At 49.2% G+C, this 16215-nt stretch overlaps 1 protein-coding gene across 1 annotated transcript; it reads left to right on the forward strand.

Moving 5' to 3' along the window:
- The first annotated feature begins 11219 nt into the window (after nt 1-11219).
- Nucleotides 11220-13817, forward strand: LOC118701448 (C-type lectin domain family 2 member D-like). Its single transcript, XM_036406067.1, is given in 9 exon segments — nt 11220-11244; nt 11645-11701; nt 12080-12178; nt 12273-12448; nt 13173-13276; nt 13413-13479; nt 13481-13512; nt 13514-13528; nt 13664-13817. Coding segments are annotated over 9 exon segments (729 nt in total).
- The last annotated feature ends 2398 nt before the right edge of the window (nt 13818-16215 follow it).

Raw genomic sequence — 16215 nt, forward strand, 5'->3', positions numbered from 1 at the left:
GATGTCTGTGCTCAGGTGAGACCTTACATGATGGGATGAGATGCATTGAGCCAGATGGGTTTCTGTCTCACCTATGAGGGGTTTTAGCAGAGGCCATTGCAAGACAGCCAATCCTGAAATCAAAATGGTCAACAGAAAAGCCAATTTGGGTTGATCAATGGCTGTTGTCTGAAGAAAAGCTTGCCCATGTTAATGAATTGACCAATTGCAAAAGGGGTTTATCATACCTTTTATGAGCCCCTGGAATACACCTATTTTTACTATACCTAAAAAATCAGGAAAATGGAGGTTATTACATGACCTTCAAGCCATAAATTCTGTAATGCAGGATATGGGAGCCCTGCAGCCTGGTCTACCCTCACCATCAATGTTACCTGTCAACTGGCAATTGTTTATTATTGATATAAAAGGTTGTTTTTTCACAATCCCACTGCACGAGGATGACAGTGAGAAGTTTGCTTTCTCAGTGCTACCCATCAAAAAGGCAGAGCCAGCAAAAAGGTTTCAATGGGTTTTATTGCCACAGGGGATGTGAAATTCTCCCATGATGTGCCAACTGTGTGTTTGTTGCCTGGGCGCCAGCCCCACTAAGAAAACAGTATTCACAGTATCTCATTTATCATTGCATGGATGATATCCTCATGGCAGGAGAACTCCTGGATACAGCAATCTTGTTACCTGTCTTAGAGCAGCAGCAGGCCTTCAAATTGCCCCTGAAAAAATTCAACAACAAGCGCCATGGAAATATTTGGGTATGCTTATCACTGAGGCCCACATTCGACCCCAGAAATTAACTATATGTACAAAGATTCAGACCTTGGCGCGTGTTCAAAAGTTGATCGGAGACATACAGTGGATTTGTAACACCTGTGGTATTACTAATGAAGACCTTGAACCCCTAAGACCATTGCTGAAAGGGGGAAATCAGGCTAATTTGCTACGTGAATTGAATGAAAAACAGAAAGCTCTGACTCAAATTAGCACTAAATTGGGTAATTCTTTTGCAGACTGTTGGTCTCCTAATTTGTCATTGTCTGCAGCTGTGCTGAATAAAGACAAACACCTGATGGCTATACTGATGCAATGGGATAGCCTGGTTAAACAGCCACTGAAAATTTTGGAATGGATGTTTTTACCATTTAATCTGAACAAATCCTTACCCACAAGAATAGAGGCTATTGCAAAATTGTAATCAAGGCACGGAAGTGGACACTGGGAATTGCAGGAATGGAACCCCAAAATATTCTTCTCCCATTAACAAAAGACTATTTACAATGGTCATTGAAGACACCTTACAATGGGCACTGTTGAATTTTTCATGTCTCATTAGCAGTCATTTTCCACCTCATAAACTTTTCTCTTTGCATCAACGGGTGGAGGAATTACCTTGGTTGTCAAAGCAAGCTGTGGAAGGCCTCACGGTTTTTACTGATGTCAGTGGAAAAACTCCCAGAGCAGGCCTTACTTGGCAGAACAAAGGCAAATGGCTCAGGGAAATCCTTGAGGGACCAGGAGATTCCTTACAGATTCTTGAGCTACCTGCTGTCATCAGTGTTTGAAAAGTGGCCAAGTGATCCCGTTAACATTGTTTCTGATTCTCTTTATGTAGTGGTGTTTCCAGCACATGGAGAGAGCACTGCTGGAGGAAATCCAGAGAAATCCAGGACCCGCAGGTGGGGCAACTCTTTTTGCAACTTTGGCAGTTATTCAATTCTCACAAACAGGATTATTTTATTGCCCATATTCGGAGTTACTCCGGATTGGAGGGAGGCCTGGCCTTAGGGAACGAGAAGGTGACCAATTGGTGGCACCACTTTGAGCCTCTGCTTCTCCCAACATCGATAAATTTGGCCAAGCCAGAAGGGCTCATGAGTTTTTTCATCAAAGTGCAAAAGTTTTACCCAAACAATTTGGAATATCGCTGCAGGATGCTCAGGGAATTGTCACAACCTGTCCACAGGGCCAGGGTATGATTGGTGGATTGGGTTCCTGGAGTCAACCCCTGTGGTTTAGGCCCTTGCAGCTGTGGCAAACTGATGTAACCATCTAGGCCTCTTTTGGTCGCTTTAAACCCATTCATGTGACCACAGACACCTTTTCTGCCATGGCTTGGACCACTCCTGTGACAAGTGAAGGGTCTGGCTTTGTCATTCCACACTGGCGAGGCTGCTTTGCTGTTATGGGCTTGCCTCAGGAAATCAGAACAGACAACAGGTCAGGATATACAGCCTGGCAAACCCAGGATTTCTCAGCTCCTTGGGGAGTGAAGCAGAGCACAACATTCCAGGGAACTCCACAGGTCAAGCTACCATCGAAAGGACACATCAGGTCCTGAAAGGACAGCTTGAGAAACAAAAAACAGGGGAGGATGGGCTAAGCCCACAGCATGGAGTGCTGAAAGCAGTCTATGTTATGAATCCTCTGTGGTTAGGAGGCAATCACAGTGAACCACCAGCATTAACACATTACTCAGGTTTGCAGCAAGATTCTGAATTGGTACAGCACTGTCCAGAAGTTTGTTTTAAAAATCCTAGGACAGGGTTATGGGAAGGATCTGCAGATTTACTGATGTGGGGAAGGGGTTATGTTTGTGTCATTACAGACAAAGAACCCTGATGGATACTAGTGAAGTGGGTTCATTCCTGGCTTGAAAAGGACACTCTGATCCCTAATACCACTAATGAAACTACAGCCAGTGACACCTGAAAACATCCACTGCCCTCAGAACTGTAAATGCTTTTGTTATCCTTGGGTGAGATTAGAATGTGTGGGGTGTGGAGCAGACAGGTGCTGTGAGTTTGGGGGAGGAAGCTTTGCAAGGTGTGGGGTGTGCAGACGTAGGCACTGCCAAGAATTCAATACCTGGTGGTGTTATCCCAAGTGACAGGAAGAACAATTAATTCCCCTGAAGCTGCTTGAGAAAGACTGAGTTTGTTTGAAAATCAAGAGCAATTGGGGCGGGCTATTCAGTGGTATCATAGTGAACTCTGGAAGCTTGAGCAAAACGAGAGAGAGAATAAAATCAAGGATATTGAGTGTGGTAAGGAAATATTTATCCCTAGGGCTTGGGGAGTTAGACCTGATCAGTGGGAACAAACAAAGAGAAGCTGGAAAGAAAGGAACCAGGAAAGAAGGAATAGGAGAAGGACTTAAAGAGCAAGAGGTGCAGGTAGTCCAGATTTTGTCCCTGATCTCATAGGGGAAGGATTCTTTACCAATGAGCAAGATGAAGAACACCTTTAAATTAGAGATGTGGGTTTTGGGGAGTCTTTTTCTGTTAGCTATAATAGGTAGTAACATCTGTAGTGCAAAAGAAATTAACCCACCAGGATGGCACTGACAGAATCTGTGGCTTACTTGGGCCAATGCTCCTGGGGTGGATTCCTTTCCTTTATCCTTGGCCATGCCCAGAGATCCCTTCCATACATGTCTAATTGGTATCCCAGTGAGTGATTTTACTGGGTTTGCAAGGTGGGTAGGAGCTAGAGGAAAGCCATATGTGGAAGCAGAGATCAAGCGTGGAGAATCATTGGTGTAACATCACCAGGGATGGTACAAAATTGGACATATGCAAAAGGCTGGGAATTAAGGCAAACGGTGAAGGCTTCCAAGCAGGTGTGATAACACAATCCCTGAATGAAACTGGACTAGAACCCCAAGAACTAGACCTGTTAGGATCAGTTTGTGGGAATTATTGCTTGTTTTTTAACTACTTTCTAGATCCAAAACCAAATAATCTGAGCAATGTTCTAGTCCCACATCCCAAGAATAAGTGTGTCATCCTTAATCCCAATTCTCCATGGTATCAGAATGTGACCAAGTATTGCCACAATTGGATTTATCCTGGCAGTCCTGGTGCAAATGAGACTGTAAAAAAGCTTCCACCACGTGTCTTTTCAATCTGTGGGGATAGAGCCTGGCCTGCAATTCCAAGTAATCCCTTCGGTGGACCTTGTTACCCAGGAAAACTAGCCATGTTTGCCCCTAGCATGCGAGAGATGCTGAATCAGACTATCTGGAGAGCAGGACACAGCAGAAGAACTAAAAGAGCAATCACAAGCTTAGGATCTAATTGTAATGATCATGTAGAGTTTTGGGGTGCTCCAGCATGAATCATAGCATCATTCCTTGCTTATTGGAATATATACCAATATAGCCGGATGGGACGTGTCTGAGCTTGTCTGGCTGAACCAAATAGTGGCAGCTGTGGTGTTTTTACCACAGAGACACTTTTGGCTAGCTATGTGCTGCAGCTGAGCACGTGGAGACAAGTCCAGGCAAGCCAGAGCTCTGATGGTGGCGGGATGGAGCTTCCTCTTGTGAGAGGGTCCGCCCCTCAGGTTTACCTCTGGTGGAGAAGCTTTAAGGCAGTGGTGAAGGAAAGGAGTCTGTTCTGATGGAGAGTTTTGATCCAGAGCTTTATTCTGGCCCACAGGCCTCTGAATCCAGCAACAGCTCCAACAGAACTCTCGGAACTGTGTGGTTGCCTCTCCTCGGGGAGAGGGGGAGGGAAGGGGTAGGAAGCCCACCAACCAGGTACATAGGAGGAGGTCTTAAGGACAAAGGACACCTGGATGGCCTAATGCCCCCTTAGGGGTAGAGGGCATCCTTTGAATCTGCCAATCACTCAATGCCCTTTTGGAATTCAAGGACTGACAGACAGGGCTTGGCAGGGGTCAGGGAGAGGAAAGGAGAGGTGATTGACACACTTGGGTGGGAATTTTCAAGGGAGGGACATGGGTTTCTGAGGTAAACCCTGAAATCACACCACAACATTTGCTCCAGGTGTTGCAGCTGCTCAGGCTTTGACTACACTGAATAAATTGGGATGCTGGACAGCTGAACAACTGAACACAACTTCAGCTGTTCTAAATCAAATGTTCACTGATGTAGATAGTATTAGTCATGGCACACTGCAAAAGAGAGCTGTTTTAGACTTGTTGTTAGCACATGGGCACAGGTGTGAGGAGTTGGAAGGAATGTGTTGTATGAACCTCTCTGACCATTCTGCATCCATTCACAGAAAACTCAAACAACTACAAGATAACATGAAGAAATTGTCTGTGAATGAATGACTGGGGGTTGGATGAATGTTTTAAGGGATGGGAATAACTGGATGGTTGAAAGATATTGTAAAGGAAATTTTGTTAGTATTGTTAGTGATTATTTTATTTTTTTAAATTTTATTTTATATTATTGTGTTATTCCATGCATAATTAAGTTGGTGACCCTTGGAAGAGAACACAGTAAAGAGGGTCTGGCTGGTTCTTCAAGAAGAAGGGGGGACTGTAGCAGTGTATGTGAACAACTTAGACCTCAGTGTGCACCAGAGACATACCATCTGTAACTGTTCTTATCAGAATTGTCTCAGGGCACTGTGGAATTCATCAAGGTTACTGAGACATAAACTGTGCAAAAATAAGAACAAAGAAGCTGAGAAAGGGCACACCAGGATGGCAAGAACTGGATAACAGAGGACTGTGAAACACCTGCATGGTGACCAATCACTGAGAAATGGAGGCAAAGACACCAATCAAGAAGTGTGATCTTAGTAGTTTGTAGAATCTATAAAAGTGTGTGTAATGTAAACAATAAACAGCTTCTGCTTGGTCGTATTGGTCAGTTGTTCGGGGGTCCTGGATTTCCCGCAATACTTGTGGGGGTCCCACATTTAGTGGACAGGGAGTGCCCCCTTTCTTCAAAACAGCCCTTGTCCAATCAGAGAGCACTGAGGTGATGACTTCCAAGTGTTCAGGCAGACACACTGTACACCGAGCTTTCAAAGATGCTTGACCAATCAGAACTCAGTTTCATTCTGACTCATCAGATGTCAAGGAGACAAGCAAAGCCCAGAGTCCCCCCAAAATTTCCAGCCAATCAGAGCTTTTCTCACTGATGACTCCCAAGGTGCCATGCAGACCCGCAGCACCCAGTGCTCCCCTCCCAGACTTCATCTGCGTCCCCACCTCACCCCCAGTGCCCCTTAAGAGTGGAATTTGGGGAGGGGGGAGGTGGAGGGTGCCCAGACGGGCCCCCCCCGCCCTGTCCTGGCAGCGGCCCGGCCTTGCACAGGTACGGCTGATGCTGCCCACCCGTGCTCCCCACTGGGGGGGTGGTGCTCCCAGTGCCATGCGGGCAGGCTTCCTTTGGGCACCCCCCCAGGCACAGCGTAGCTGCTTTGGGGCTGTTGGCACTGCCTGGCACTGGGGATGGGGCGCGTGGGGGCAGCTGGGGCCGTACTGGTGGCACTGGTGGTGCTGGGAGCCCCACAGAGTGGGAAGGAGAGCAGGAAGTGGGAGAGGGGAGGAGGGGAGGGCAGGACTTGGGACCCCCAAAAAACCAATCACGGGTGAAGGGGATTGAGGACTGGGGGGACAACGGGAAAGGGAAGAAGAGGCACCAAAAGACAGGTCTGCAATCCCCTGATTCTGAAATTGGCCAGAATAAACCCTTTCTAAGACAATTTGAAGCATCAGAAAGCAGGCAGTCTTTTTCTGCTCAGGGCACAGAGGAGGATATTTCTTTATTCACTGTGTGTCTCGAGACTTTACAACAAGGCATTCATTCCATCACGATAAGACATATGCATTGTTATAAATGATCAAATTGTGAGCCAAACTTATAAGAAAATTTAGCAAAGATTTATTAATTTGTCTGTGAGACCGAAGTTCAGTTGTCGAAACCACCACAGCCAAAGAGTCAATGTTGAGCCTGGGATCGGCGCCGGGTGAACACGGATCTGACCTCTGAGTGTCAGAGTCTCCCCAGTTCACGCTCGTGGCTTCCAGCAGTGAGTTTTTATACAGTTTATTCTGCCCGAGGCAGAGATGACCAAATTTTCTTTGTGTCTCTTCATATGCATCATTGTTGATTTCCATGTGCAGAGGTGGACAAAGGTCCAGTCCAGGTGTCTCGATGTTGTCAGTCGACTCCAGAGAAGCCATGTATTCACATATATCAGGATGGCACCTGGAAGCTTCCATTCTTATGTTAAAGCATCGATGTTTATCTTAACGCGAGTCCGGGAACTAGATATATATGAATAAGACAGCTGCTCCTGGTCAGGATAGTCAAAAGACATGGTTTGGATTTTACAATATTTTATACATTAATAGCATGAATTATCTCTACCATATACTACATGCATTAAAACATATTTCTTATCTAATACATGAATATCACTTTCCTAGAACTATTTTGGATGCATCCCCCTCCTGGAAAGCCTTGTATGGTTCTGAAGGGTCAGCTAAAGGGGTCTTTGGTGGTCGTATTCACTGAATGCTTCAATATAAAAGGTGACCTTGCCTTGAACTTTTTCTGTGAGCACGCATTGTTGCTTCTTTGTTACATGACTTGCAAAAAAAAAAAATTCCCCCGGAGTCCTTTCTGCTTCTCCACTGATTCCACTTATGTTTATCATCCTGTGTAAATACTTTAACATTCTTTTATCTTGTTTGCTAGTTAGTCTTTAAGCTCTATTCCGCAACTTTAGGGGAACTGAGAATTTCGATTCTATGTATTATTTATCAGGACCACCCCAGAGCACAGCCTTGCTTCAGGGTGTCAGCACCTGTGCAGCAGCGTTGGGGATGGGGCATGTGGTGGTGCTGGGATCCTGCCCCTCCATGGGGTGAGCAAGGGGCATGGGAGGGGGACAGAGGGCGGAAGAGAGCTTGGGACTCCCAGCTGAGCAAAAGGGAAGGTGAGATGCCCAAACTGAACAGGATGGGGCTGGGACTCCCAAAACCAAGCACAGGGGAGGTGGGTTGGGAACTCGGGGGACGACGGGAAAGGGAGAAGAGGGAGCTGGGATCCCCAAACAGAGGGGGAGGGGGTGGGACAGACTGTGGAGAGGTCAGTGGATTGGGGGAAACGATGGAAAAGGAGGTGAAGAGGGGGGGAAACGATGGAAAAGGAGGTGAAGAGGGAGGGAAAAGGTGAAGCTGGAATGGGAGAAGGGCAGTTCCATGGGTGCCCACCCTTATCGCTCAGCACTTAAGCCCTGGAGTGAATCCCTGGGGCTCAGGGTGGGGGGTGAAGGTGCAGATCTGCACTGAGGGGATTCCTCCCTGCGTCTATTCCCGGTGGGGTTCACCCCCCCCCCGCCACCCATCAACCAGTGCTGTGGCACTGTGGGGCAGAGGGAATGGGGAAAAACGGGAGGAAGAGGAGAGAGAGAGAAGCAGGAGGAGCAGGAAGAGGAGGAGCATGAAAAGGTGCAGAAGGAGAAGCGGGAGGGATACTGCTCGCTGTGTCCGCAGCCCCCCCCCCCCCCGGCCCCAAGAGCATCGCACCCCCTACATCCCTCAGGTGACTGGGGAGTTTGACCCAAATATATTAGGGGGGTCTCTGGCAAGGATTTTTTTGGAAGGGTGTTTGGAGCTTGCAGATTCTGGAATCAAGCCCCAGGTATCTTTGCATTTCCCTGGCAGGTTTTCTTGGGGGGATGGGGGTGTGTTTGAAACTTGCAGAACTCCAGAGATGCGCCTCGAATGCTCCTTGTGGCGACAGTGTAGGGGGGTCCATGTCGCGATCGCCCAGTACTGGCAGGGCAGGACCTCAGTTCTGGGAATCCCCGGGAGAACCAGGGGAGTGTAACATGGGACCCCCGGAGTGGGGAAAGTGGAGGGGGTGATACCGGAGTTGGAGAACCCCCAGCAGCCTGGAGGGGTGGGGGAACAGAGAGATGAGGGAGGGTCAGGACGCCCGACCCTGAAGGGGATAGGAGGGAGAGGGTGGAGCCCCAAATGCCTGGAGTGAGGGGAGCCTGAAGAGGGTGAGCCTGGGACGACCTGGGAGCTGAAGCAGAATCAAGGGAAAAGGAAACCCGGAACCCCTAAGGATCCCTAAGCTGGACTCCAAGGAGGGGGGATCACCAGGATCCATGGGGACCCCAGAACTCCAAAGGAGGGAGACCAGCTAGGGGGAACTCCTGGAAGGGGTTTTTTGATTGATCCAGGGGAATGTGGAGCAGCACGAAGTGACCATTATCCCCATCTGGTTCTCTTGTGCCACTGGGAGGGAACTGGGGATAAAATGAAGCCTGGGAAGGAGGGAGGGGTGAGGGAAATGAGTTTTACTAGGATGTAGTTTAATTCTCATTCTTTTGTTGTGGTTTGACTGGACATAAATTCAAATAATTTTCCCCAAGCAGGCTCTGTCGTGCCCATACCAGTTCCAGGGGAGTGGCCTCTCTCTGCCCTGATCCGAGCATGAACTGTTCTTTGGGTGTTCTCTGCCCTGTCTGGGGCAGAAAGGCACTGCCCAGAGCAGCCTTGGTGGCATCAGGCACCCAGCCAGACTCAAAACATTACATGTGGCACACTGGGAATGTTAAACATAAAGCTTAAAGCAAACATAAAGGTTAAAGCAAAAAGAGTTTCTGGAGGGTATTCTCCACCCCTTTGCCTTTCCTGGGAGCCATAGGGCAATATGCTGGGCACCCCTCCAAGCTGCTGGAGCACAGCCAAATGCTCAGACTGTGACTGTGAACTCTTTGCCCTCATTTCCAGTGTGTGATGATACTTAAGCAGCCTCAGGAATCTGTCTCCAGTCTCCATGAACTAATACTTACACAGCCCCAGGGATTTGGTTCAGTCTCCATGAGCTTGGCGGCTGTGAGGGTGGGTTCTGGAAAAGCAACTTCTCTATTGTAAAACTCAGGGCTGGTTGAGCTGGCACTGGCTGGAAAGATGCCAGGGATGGGATGGAGCTCAACACCCAGATCATGGCTTCATCTTTGGGGGGATTGTAATAACCAGTTGATGTAATAAATGTAGGAAATTAAAGAGAGAGAAGAATAAAACCCCAAAATCATTACTTTACAGCTGGTTTTTTGAAGCTCTTGCCACCATGGGGGTGGTTTGAGTGTCTGGATGTGGTTTTTAGGTGAGTTCTAGTTTTTGCTGCCTTGTAAATAGTTTTCAGTGATTTTATTGGATTTTTTTCAGCCCCTTCTAGCTCTTGCAGCAGTGCCTTTGTGGTGGGTTAGTATTTGGGGGCCCTCAGACCCCTTGATGCAACTTTAGGTGAGCAAAGCCACCCTGAGCAGATACAGGTGTGTTGTCCCTGCACTGCTGCAGGGGAGAGACCCCCCAGCCCCAGCACCACTTCTGCCCTCCCCAGCTCTGCTCCCTCTTGCCCCTTTGCAGGTATGAGGGGGGAGAGGAAAACCCTGCATCATTCTTCTGCTTCCAAGTCCAGAGACAGTTTATTTAAACTCTTGTTCTGGAAGGGAGTTGGAGCCTTTCTGTGGAGCAGAGGCTGTGCCCAGGAGTGGGAAATGACTCTGTATGGGGAAGACTGGTAGGTTCCATTACTCCTAAATCATCCATGGCACTTGTGGCCTGTGGGTGAAAGGGTCAGAAGTGCCCCTGGGAGGGGGTTTGTGAGCTGTTGCCTCCCCACTCTGCAGAATTTCTTGAAGCAGCTGCTTTGATCCAAAACAGGTGTGTGAGTGGGTGGGACTCAAGAAATCTAGGAGAGAAGAAATGAGAGGAAAAGCTTGGAGGGAGAGAAATTTCTGTGCCTCCGTCCCCTTTTCCCACCTTTTCCTCCCCCACCAGTTTTTCACCCCAAAATGCCCCAAGCTGCAGCCTGGAGCAGGGGGAATTGAGGGGTTGGAGACAGTAACAAAACACCACAACAATTAAACCAAAATTCAAGCATTTGGAAGGGAAAAAATCCTTTTGGATGTCTTACCTTTGTAGACACAGGCAGGTGGTTCTCATATGGAAAATATTTACCTAGGGGAAGTATCAGGTGCAGGGGCTGATAATAATTTAATTTACAGTGATGACAAAAACATCTGCTGGGCATTGATGTGAGTGATTTATATAGTTGTAATAAATATAGAAACACTCTTCAGTTACCAGTGACTTGACAGCAGAATCCACAGGTATTTCCAGTCTGTGTCAGTCAACCCTTGTTCTGTTTCTCTGATTATTTTTTTCCACATAAATATTCAGCAAATTGTTCCTGTGGGACCAGCTTTGCTTTGCTGAGGAGAGCTGTGACTACCTGGGAGGTTGGGAGGATTATCAGCTTTTTGTGTTTCTATTTTAGGATCACAGGAGCATCCTAGTAAAGCCCCAGGAAGGAGCGGGACCTGGTTGGGCCCTGTGAGCTTGGGGTGTTGTCCAAGATCACTTTGTGGCAGGAGGACCTGAGGAACACTCTTGTCCCTGGAGGGTGCCCCTGCCCCCTCTGTGGCCCCAGGGATGGCAGAAGTCCCTTGTGAAGAAGGTACAGAGGCACCATCTCCTGCTCCAGGAGCTTCATGAGCTGCCCTGCACAGGGTGGGGAATCAAGGTTGGCTCAAGTGGGTGAGCACCTTTTGGGGTGCCTGGGTGGCCTGGAATGGGGGCTGGGCTGAAAACCTCTCTGGATTTGTTCAGGCCCTTGATGCAACACCTTTTCAGGACACCCACAGCCAGCAGGAGTTGGCTGAGGTTGAAGCAGAGCTGGAAAAACCAAGCAAGTCCTGGTTCTTTGAAAGCTGAAATTGTGTTTTCCTTCCTGCTGCCAACATAAACCTGGCAAAGGAACAATGGTGCCTCTCTGTCCTAGGAGGAAAATATCCCAAATCAGGCCTTTCCCACTCCCCACTTCTGAGTGTGAGTTAGAATTTGCTTTGTTTGCACAGGTGGAGACTCAGCTGCTGTGATGGAGCTGCTGGAGCAGAGAGCAGAGGGAAGGAGCAGTAAGCCCCAGTTTGGTTATGGGGATGTTGTTTCAAGATATGGCTCAGTGTGTTAGGGCAAGCTAAAATGGTCAAAGGTGTTGTGGGAAGGGGAGTACGAAATATCAAAGTGTTTGCAAGCTGATGGTCTGGGGGATGGTGCCCATTTCATGGTGGAGGGGGGCACAGAGGTGATGCAGGAGGTTGGGAAGCCTCAAAAATCCTTGGAAGCCGATGATAGCACTGGGATGCCCCCTGGACTGAGCTTGTGCCCTGCTGGGAGCCTCCAGTGTGTTTTGGGGCTGTGTTAGAAGGTGTTGAAGTGATCCATAAGGGAAATGTAAGAGCTGGGAGAATAAGGGGTGCTCTTCATGCCCTTCCCACGTGTTTTGTTCCAAGATTTCAGCCACAGATGCACCAATAACAGAAAAGCGATTATTGCGGTCACCGTGCTCACCGTGGTGCTGCCTCTCACAGTCACCATCATCATGCTGGCAGGTGAGTGGCTGAGGGTGCAGAAACCACCCAAAAGTCTCCTTCCTGGAGAAGTCCCCCAGCATGAGTCACTTGGGCATGTTGTGCTTGTTTGCAGCTAAGAAAGACCCACCCTGCCCAGCTACCGCCCTGCCCAGCTGCCTGGAGAGTGGGATTGGCTTCGGGAACAAGTGCTTTTACTTTCTGGAGGAGGAAGTGGACTGGGAAGGGAGTCAGCACTCCTGCCTCTCCCGCCAAGCCCACCTGGCCACCATCGACACCAGGGAGGAGCTGGTAAGAGAAACCCCTGAGGAGGCATTGTGGAACTATTGGAATAAAATCCCAGTATTACCAGGTGGAACGTGCCTGGGCTCATCTGACCCTTGCTGCTGGACCAAAGGCGGCAGCTGTGGTATTTCACCTCAGAGACACCTTTGGCTGGCTGGAAGTTGCAGTTAGGCACTCGGAACAAGTCCAGGCATGGTAGAAACTCAGTTTACCTCTGGTGGAAAGGGTTCAGGCAACGGTGAAGAGGAAAAGGAGAGGATTCTGCTGGAGGGTTAAATCCAGAGTTTTATTCCAGGGTCACAGAGCTCTGAATCTTGGTAACAGCTCCCAACAGAATCCCGAGCGCATGGTCTCCGTGTCTTTTAAGCTCGGGGGGAGGGAAGGGACAGGTGAGCCACCAACCAGGTGGGAGGGGTGGGTGGAGTCTCAGGGGACAAATGACACCTAGACTGGCCAATGACCCAAGGGCTGAGGGGCATCTTTTGAATTTTTGCCAATCACACGATGCCCTTGCTGGAATGTTAAGATTGACTGACAGCACTTAGCAGGAGGGCAAGGGGGAGGGGAAAGGAGAGGGTGGCACACCTGGGGGACTGGGATAGGTGAAACAGGAAATGGCATCACACTGCAACATGGAACAGCCTTTGGAGAGCAGATTTGGAAATTGCAGGAAATTGACTGAAGAGAATAGTATGGAGGTACCTGTGATCATTGCTTTCCCCACTTCCAGCATTTCCTCCTGCGCTATGGGAACTTCATGGAATACTGGGTTGGTCTCTGGAGGGAAGGTTCTGGACCTTGGAAATGGCTCAATGGTTCCCTCTTCAATGCCCTGTACGTCCCATCTTCTGGAGAACAAAACTATGGCATGGACTGAGCTGGGGCAGGGGCTGGATGCAGGAAGCACAAGTAGATACAGATCTGTTGAGGTGGGAGCAATCAAACACTACTTTCCCTGGTTGTGCCAAAGCATTCAGACACAACCCATGGATTTTTGGGATGCAGGTGATGATGGGAGCCTGGGGGCATCCCTGGATTAGGGGCATCCCTGGGACCAAGAACATGAAAACCATTGAGGAGTGGAAGGTAGTTTGGGTTCTTCATGGGGGCTTTGCTGGGAAGGTTGGTCCCTGCTCCTGCAGCACTCCTAATCTCTCTGGAAATGGGAATCCCTCCCATCCCAGCTGTCTCCCATGAGCTCTAACTTTGCTGTTGATCCAGGTTTGACATCCAGGGCAATGGCCACTGCGCCTACACGAACTCCCACAGGATCAGCAGCGACAGGTGCTCTGAGACAAAATTCTCCATCTGCAGCCACCTGCAGAGACATCCCAGTGAAGCTCAGAAGGATACAGAAATCCTGAATTCCACCTGAAACCTCCCTCTTAACAGAGATCCACCACCAGCTGGTGTTAACCCCACACAATGTGGTATTGAGTCTCTGTATTTGTTTAAATTTTAGCTGGCAAACAGCTTACAGGTTGGGATGAGTCTGTTTGCTGAAACTCTGTCAGTTGAGATAAGGGCATTTGCTAAAGTGAAAATCAATGATTGTGCAAAAAAAAAATCAATCAAAACCTGCACTCTGGAGCAGGCGATAAAGAGGCAAACTGGGAAGGAGTTGCATGGGAGAAGTCTATGGAGGACTGACCCCATGGAAAGGATCCCACCCTGGAGCAGGGCAAGGACTCCTCTCCCTGTTGGGGAAGCAGCAGTATGAAGTGACCATAACCCTGCCTCCCATTGTCCCTGCACCAGTGGTGGGGAGGAGGGAGGGAGTTGGGGATAAAGTAAAGCCTGGGAAGGAGAGAGAGGTGGAGGAAAGGAGTTTTATTAGGATTATTTTTGCTTGTCATTTTGCCTTTTCTGGGACCCCAAGGGCAACAGCCTGTGCTCAACAGCCCAAATTGCTGGAGAATAGTGGCCCTTAGCCATGCCATCTCCCCTGTCTGTTCCATGTTCCCTGTCTCTCCTGTGTCCCTCGGCTCTGTGGGGCTGGGGCAGCAGCAAGTTCCAGGGCAGCCCTGGGGTGGAACAACTTTGAGCCCAGCTGAGCCTGTTCACCAAATTCCACCCAGACAGGGTTCAGGTCACTCCCAGAATGGTTCCCAGTCACCCGCAGTATGGTCCCAGTAATTCCCACTATGATCCCAGTCACTCCCAGTATGATACCACTGTGACCCCAGCATGGTCCCAGAGGTTCTCATTCGCTCCTAATATGGTTCCAGTTACCTCCGGTATGATTATTCCCATTGTGGCTGCAGTCCCTCCCAGTATGATTCCAGTATGAACATGGTCACTCTCAGTATGACGCCATTTGTTCCCAGCATGGTCCCAGTTTTGCTCCCAGTAACCCAGTATGCTTCCAGTCAGTCCCAGATTCTCCCAGTATTATTCCAGTAACTCCCTTTAAGGTTGCTTTATGATCTCAGTTATTCCCAGTCTCTCCCAGTATATCCCAGTTACCCTCAGTGTTTCCGTTCACTTCCAGTTGCTCTCAGCAGATTGCAGCATGATTCTAGTTGCTCTTAGCCACTCCCATTCACCTCTAGCATGACTGGTCTTGAGTGTAAAAATATTGCAGTTTGAAACTTAGACTTGAAATATCTCCCACAGACTGTGGGACAGCAGCTTTTCCTAGAGGATGCGCAACATGGCACACATTTCATCAGTGTGACTGTGGGTGCTTCGAGCTTTGTCCTGTGCCACTCTGGGATGTCATGAAACAGGACTTCACCTGCCACCAGCCCTGTCACCTTCTGCCACTGCAGCTCCTTCGACCTTGTGTCCACAAAACCAGATGCAAAGAGTTTCTGCTGCTCCCCTCTTAGCACAAATCCATGGAGAGCTGGGATTTTTCCATACTCTTCTGTCTCCATTATTCCTTATTCCTAAAGAACCAGCCCTCGCTCCTGATGAGCACTGCATGTTCCAGGAATGGCCATCAGCTCCCTTTCCTGCCTCGAAATCTTGAAACTGTTTCTAAATGCTGCTCCCTTCAGCTCTTGGATAGCTACTCTGTACGCAGAGCTGAGAAAAAAATCCACTGGTCACCTCTCATCAGGGAAGTGCTGCCGGAGTTAGAGGTGTGTGGGAAACCTCTGTCCCTCCATAGATTTTTCATAGATCTCTACATGGGGTGTGCAGATATGGTTTTTGTATAGAAAGGATGGAGAGCGCAGACACTTTGTGTGACACTTTCCATCTCCGTGTTTGTTCCCTATCCGTGGATACATAGACATCCAAGAGCCCCTTGCACAGACAGACCCATCTGCCCCTGGATAAGGAAGTGCAGCGGGGCTGTGTGGGCAGCGAGTCCCAGATGGGTGAGATCCAGCTCCAGCCCTGCCAGGCCCTGTCAAGGCTCAACACCGGCTCCTCTGGAATGGGAAAGCCCTTCAGCCTTGTTCTTGTGCAGAGGGGCAGTGCTGGCCTAGCAGCACAGGTTGTTCTCCCCACAAGGTTCGGGAGACAAGAACACAGCCCTTCCAAATGCTGCCTGGAGGCACAGCTCTGGGTGCTCCCCAGAAACCTCAGCTCTGGCAGCTGCTCTGTGACCATCCTCTGCCCCAGGCTGCAGGGGATGCAGCGGGATGCCTGGCTGGGCTCTGCCCTGGGGCCATCCTGCAGGGAGAACTGTGCACAGGCAGGATTTAGTTCCCACAAACAGCCAAGCCAGGAGTGCAGCTCAGCTGCTCCAGCCCACACTGCTGTGCACTGGGCTCTGGAGCTGGAGTTCCCCATGGAGGGGACGGCACTGCTGGGCTACAGGT

This window comes from Molothrus ater, unplaced genomic scaffold (genome assembly GCF_012460135.2).
Source record: "Molothrus ater isolate BHLD 08-10-18 breed brown headed cowbird unplaced genomic scaffold, BPBGC_Mater_1.1 matUn_MA509, whole genome shotgun sequence".
Lineage (NCBI taxonomy): Eukaryota > Metazoa > Chordata > Aves > Passeriformes > Icteridae > Molothrus > Molothrus ater.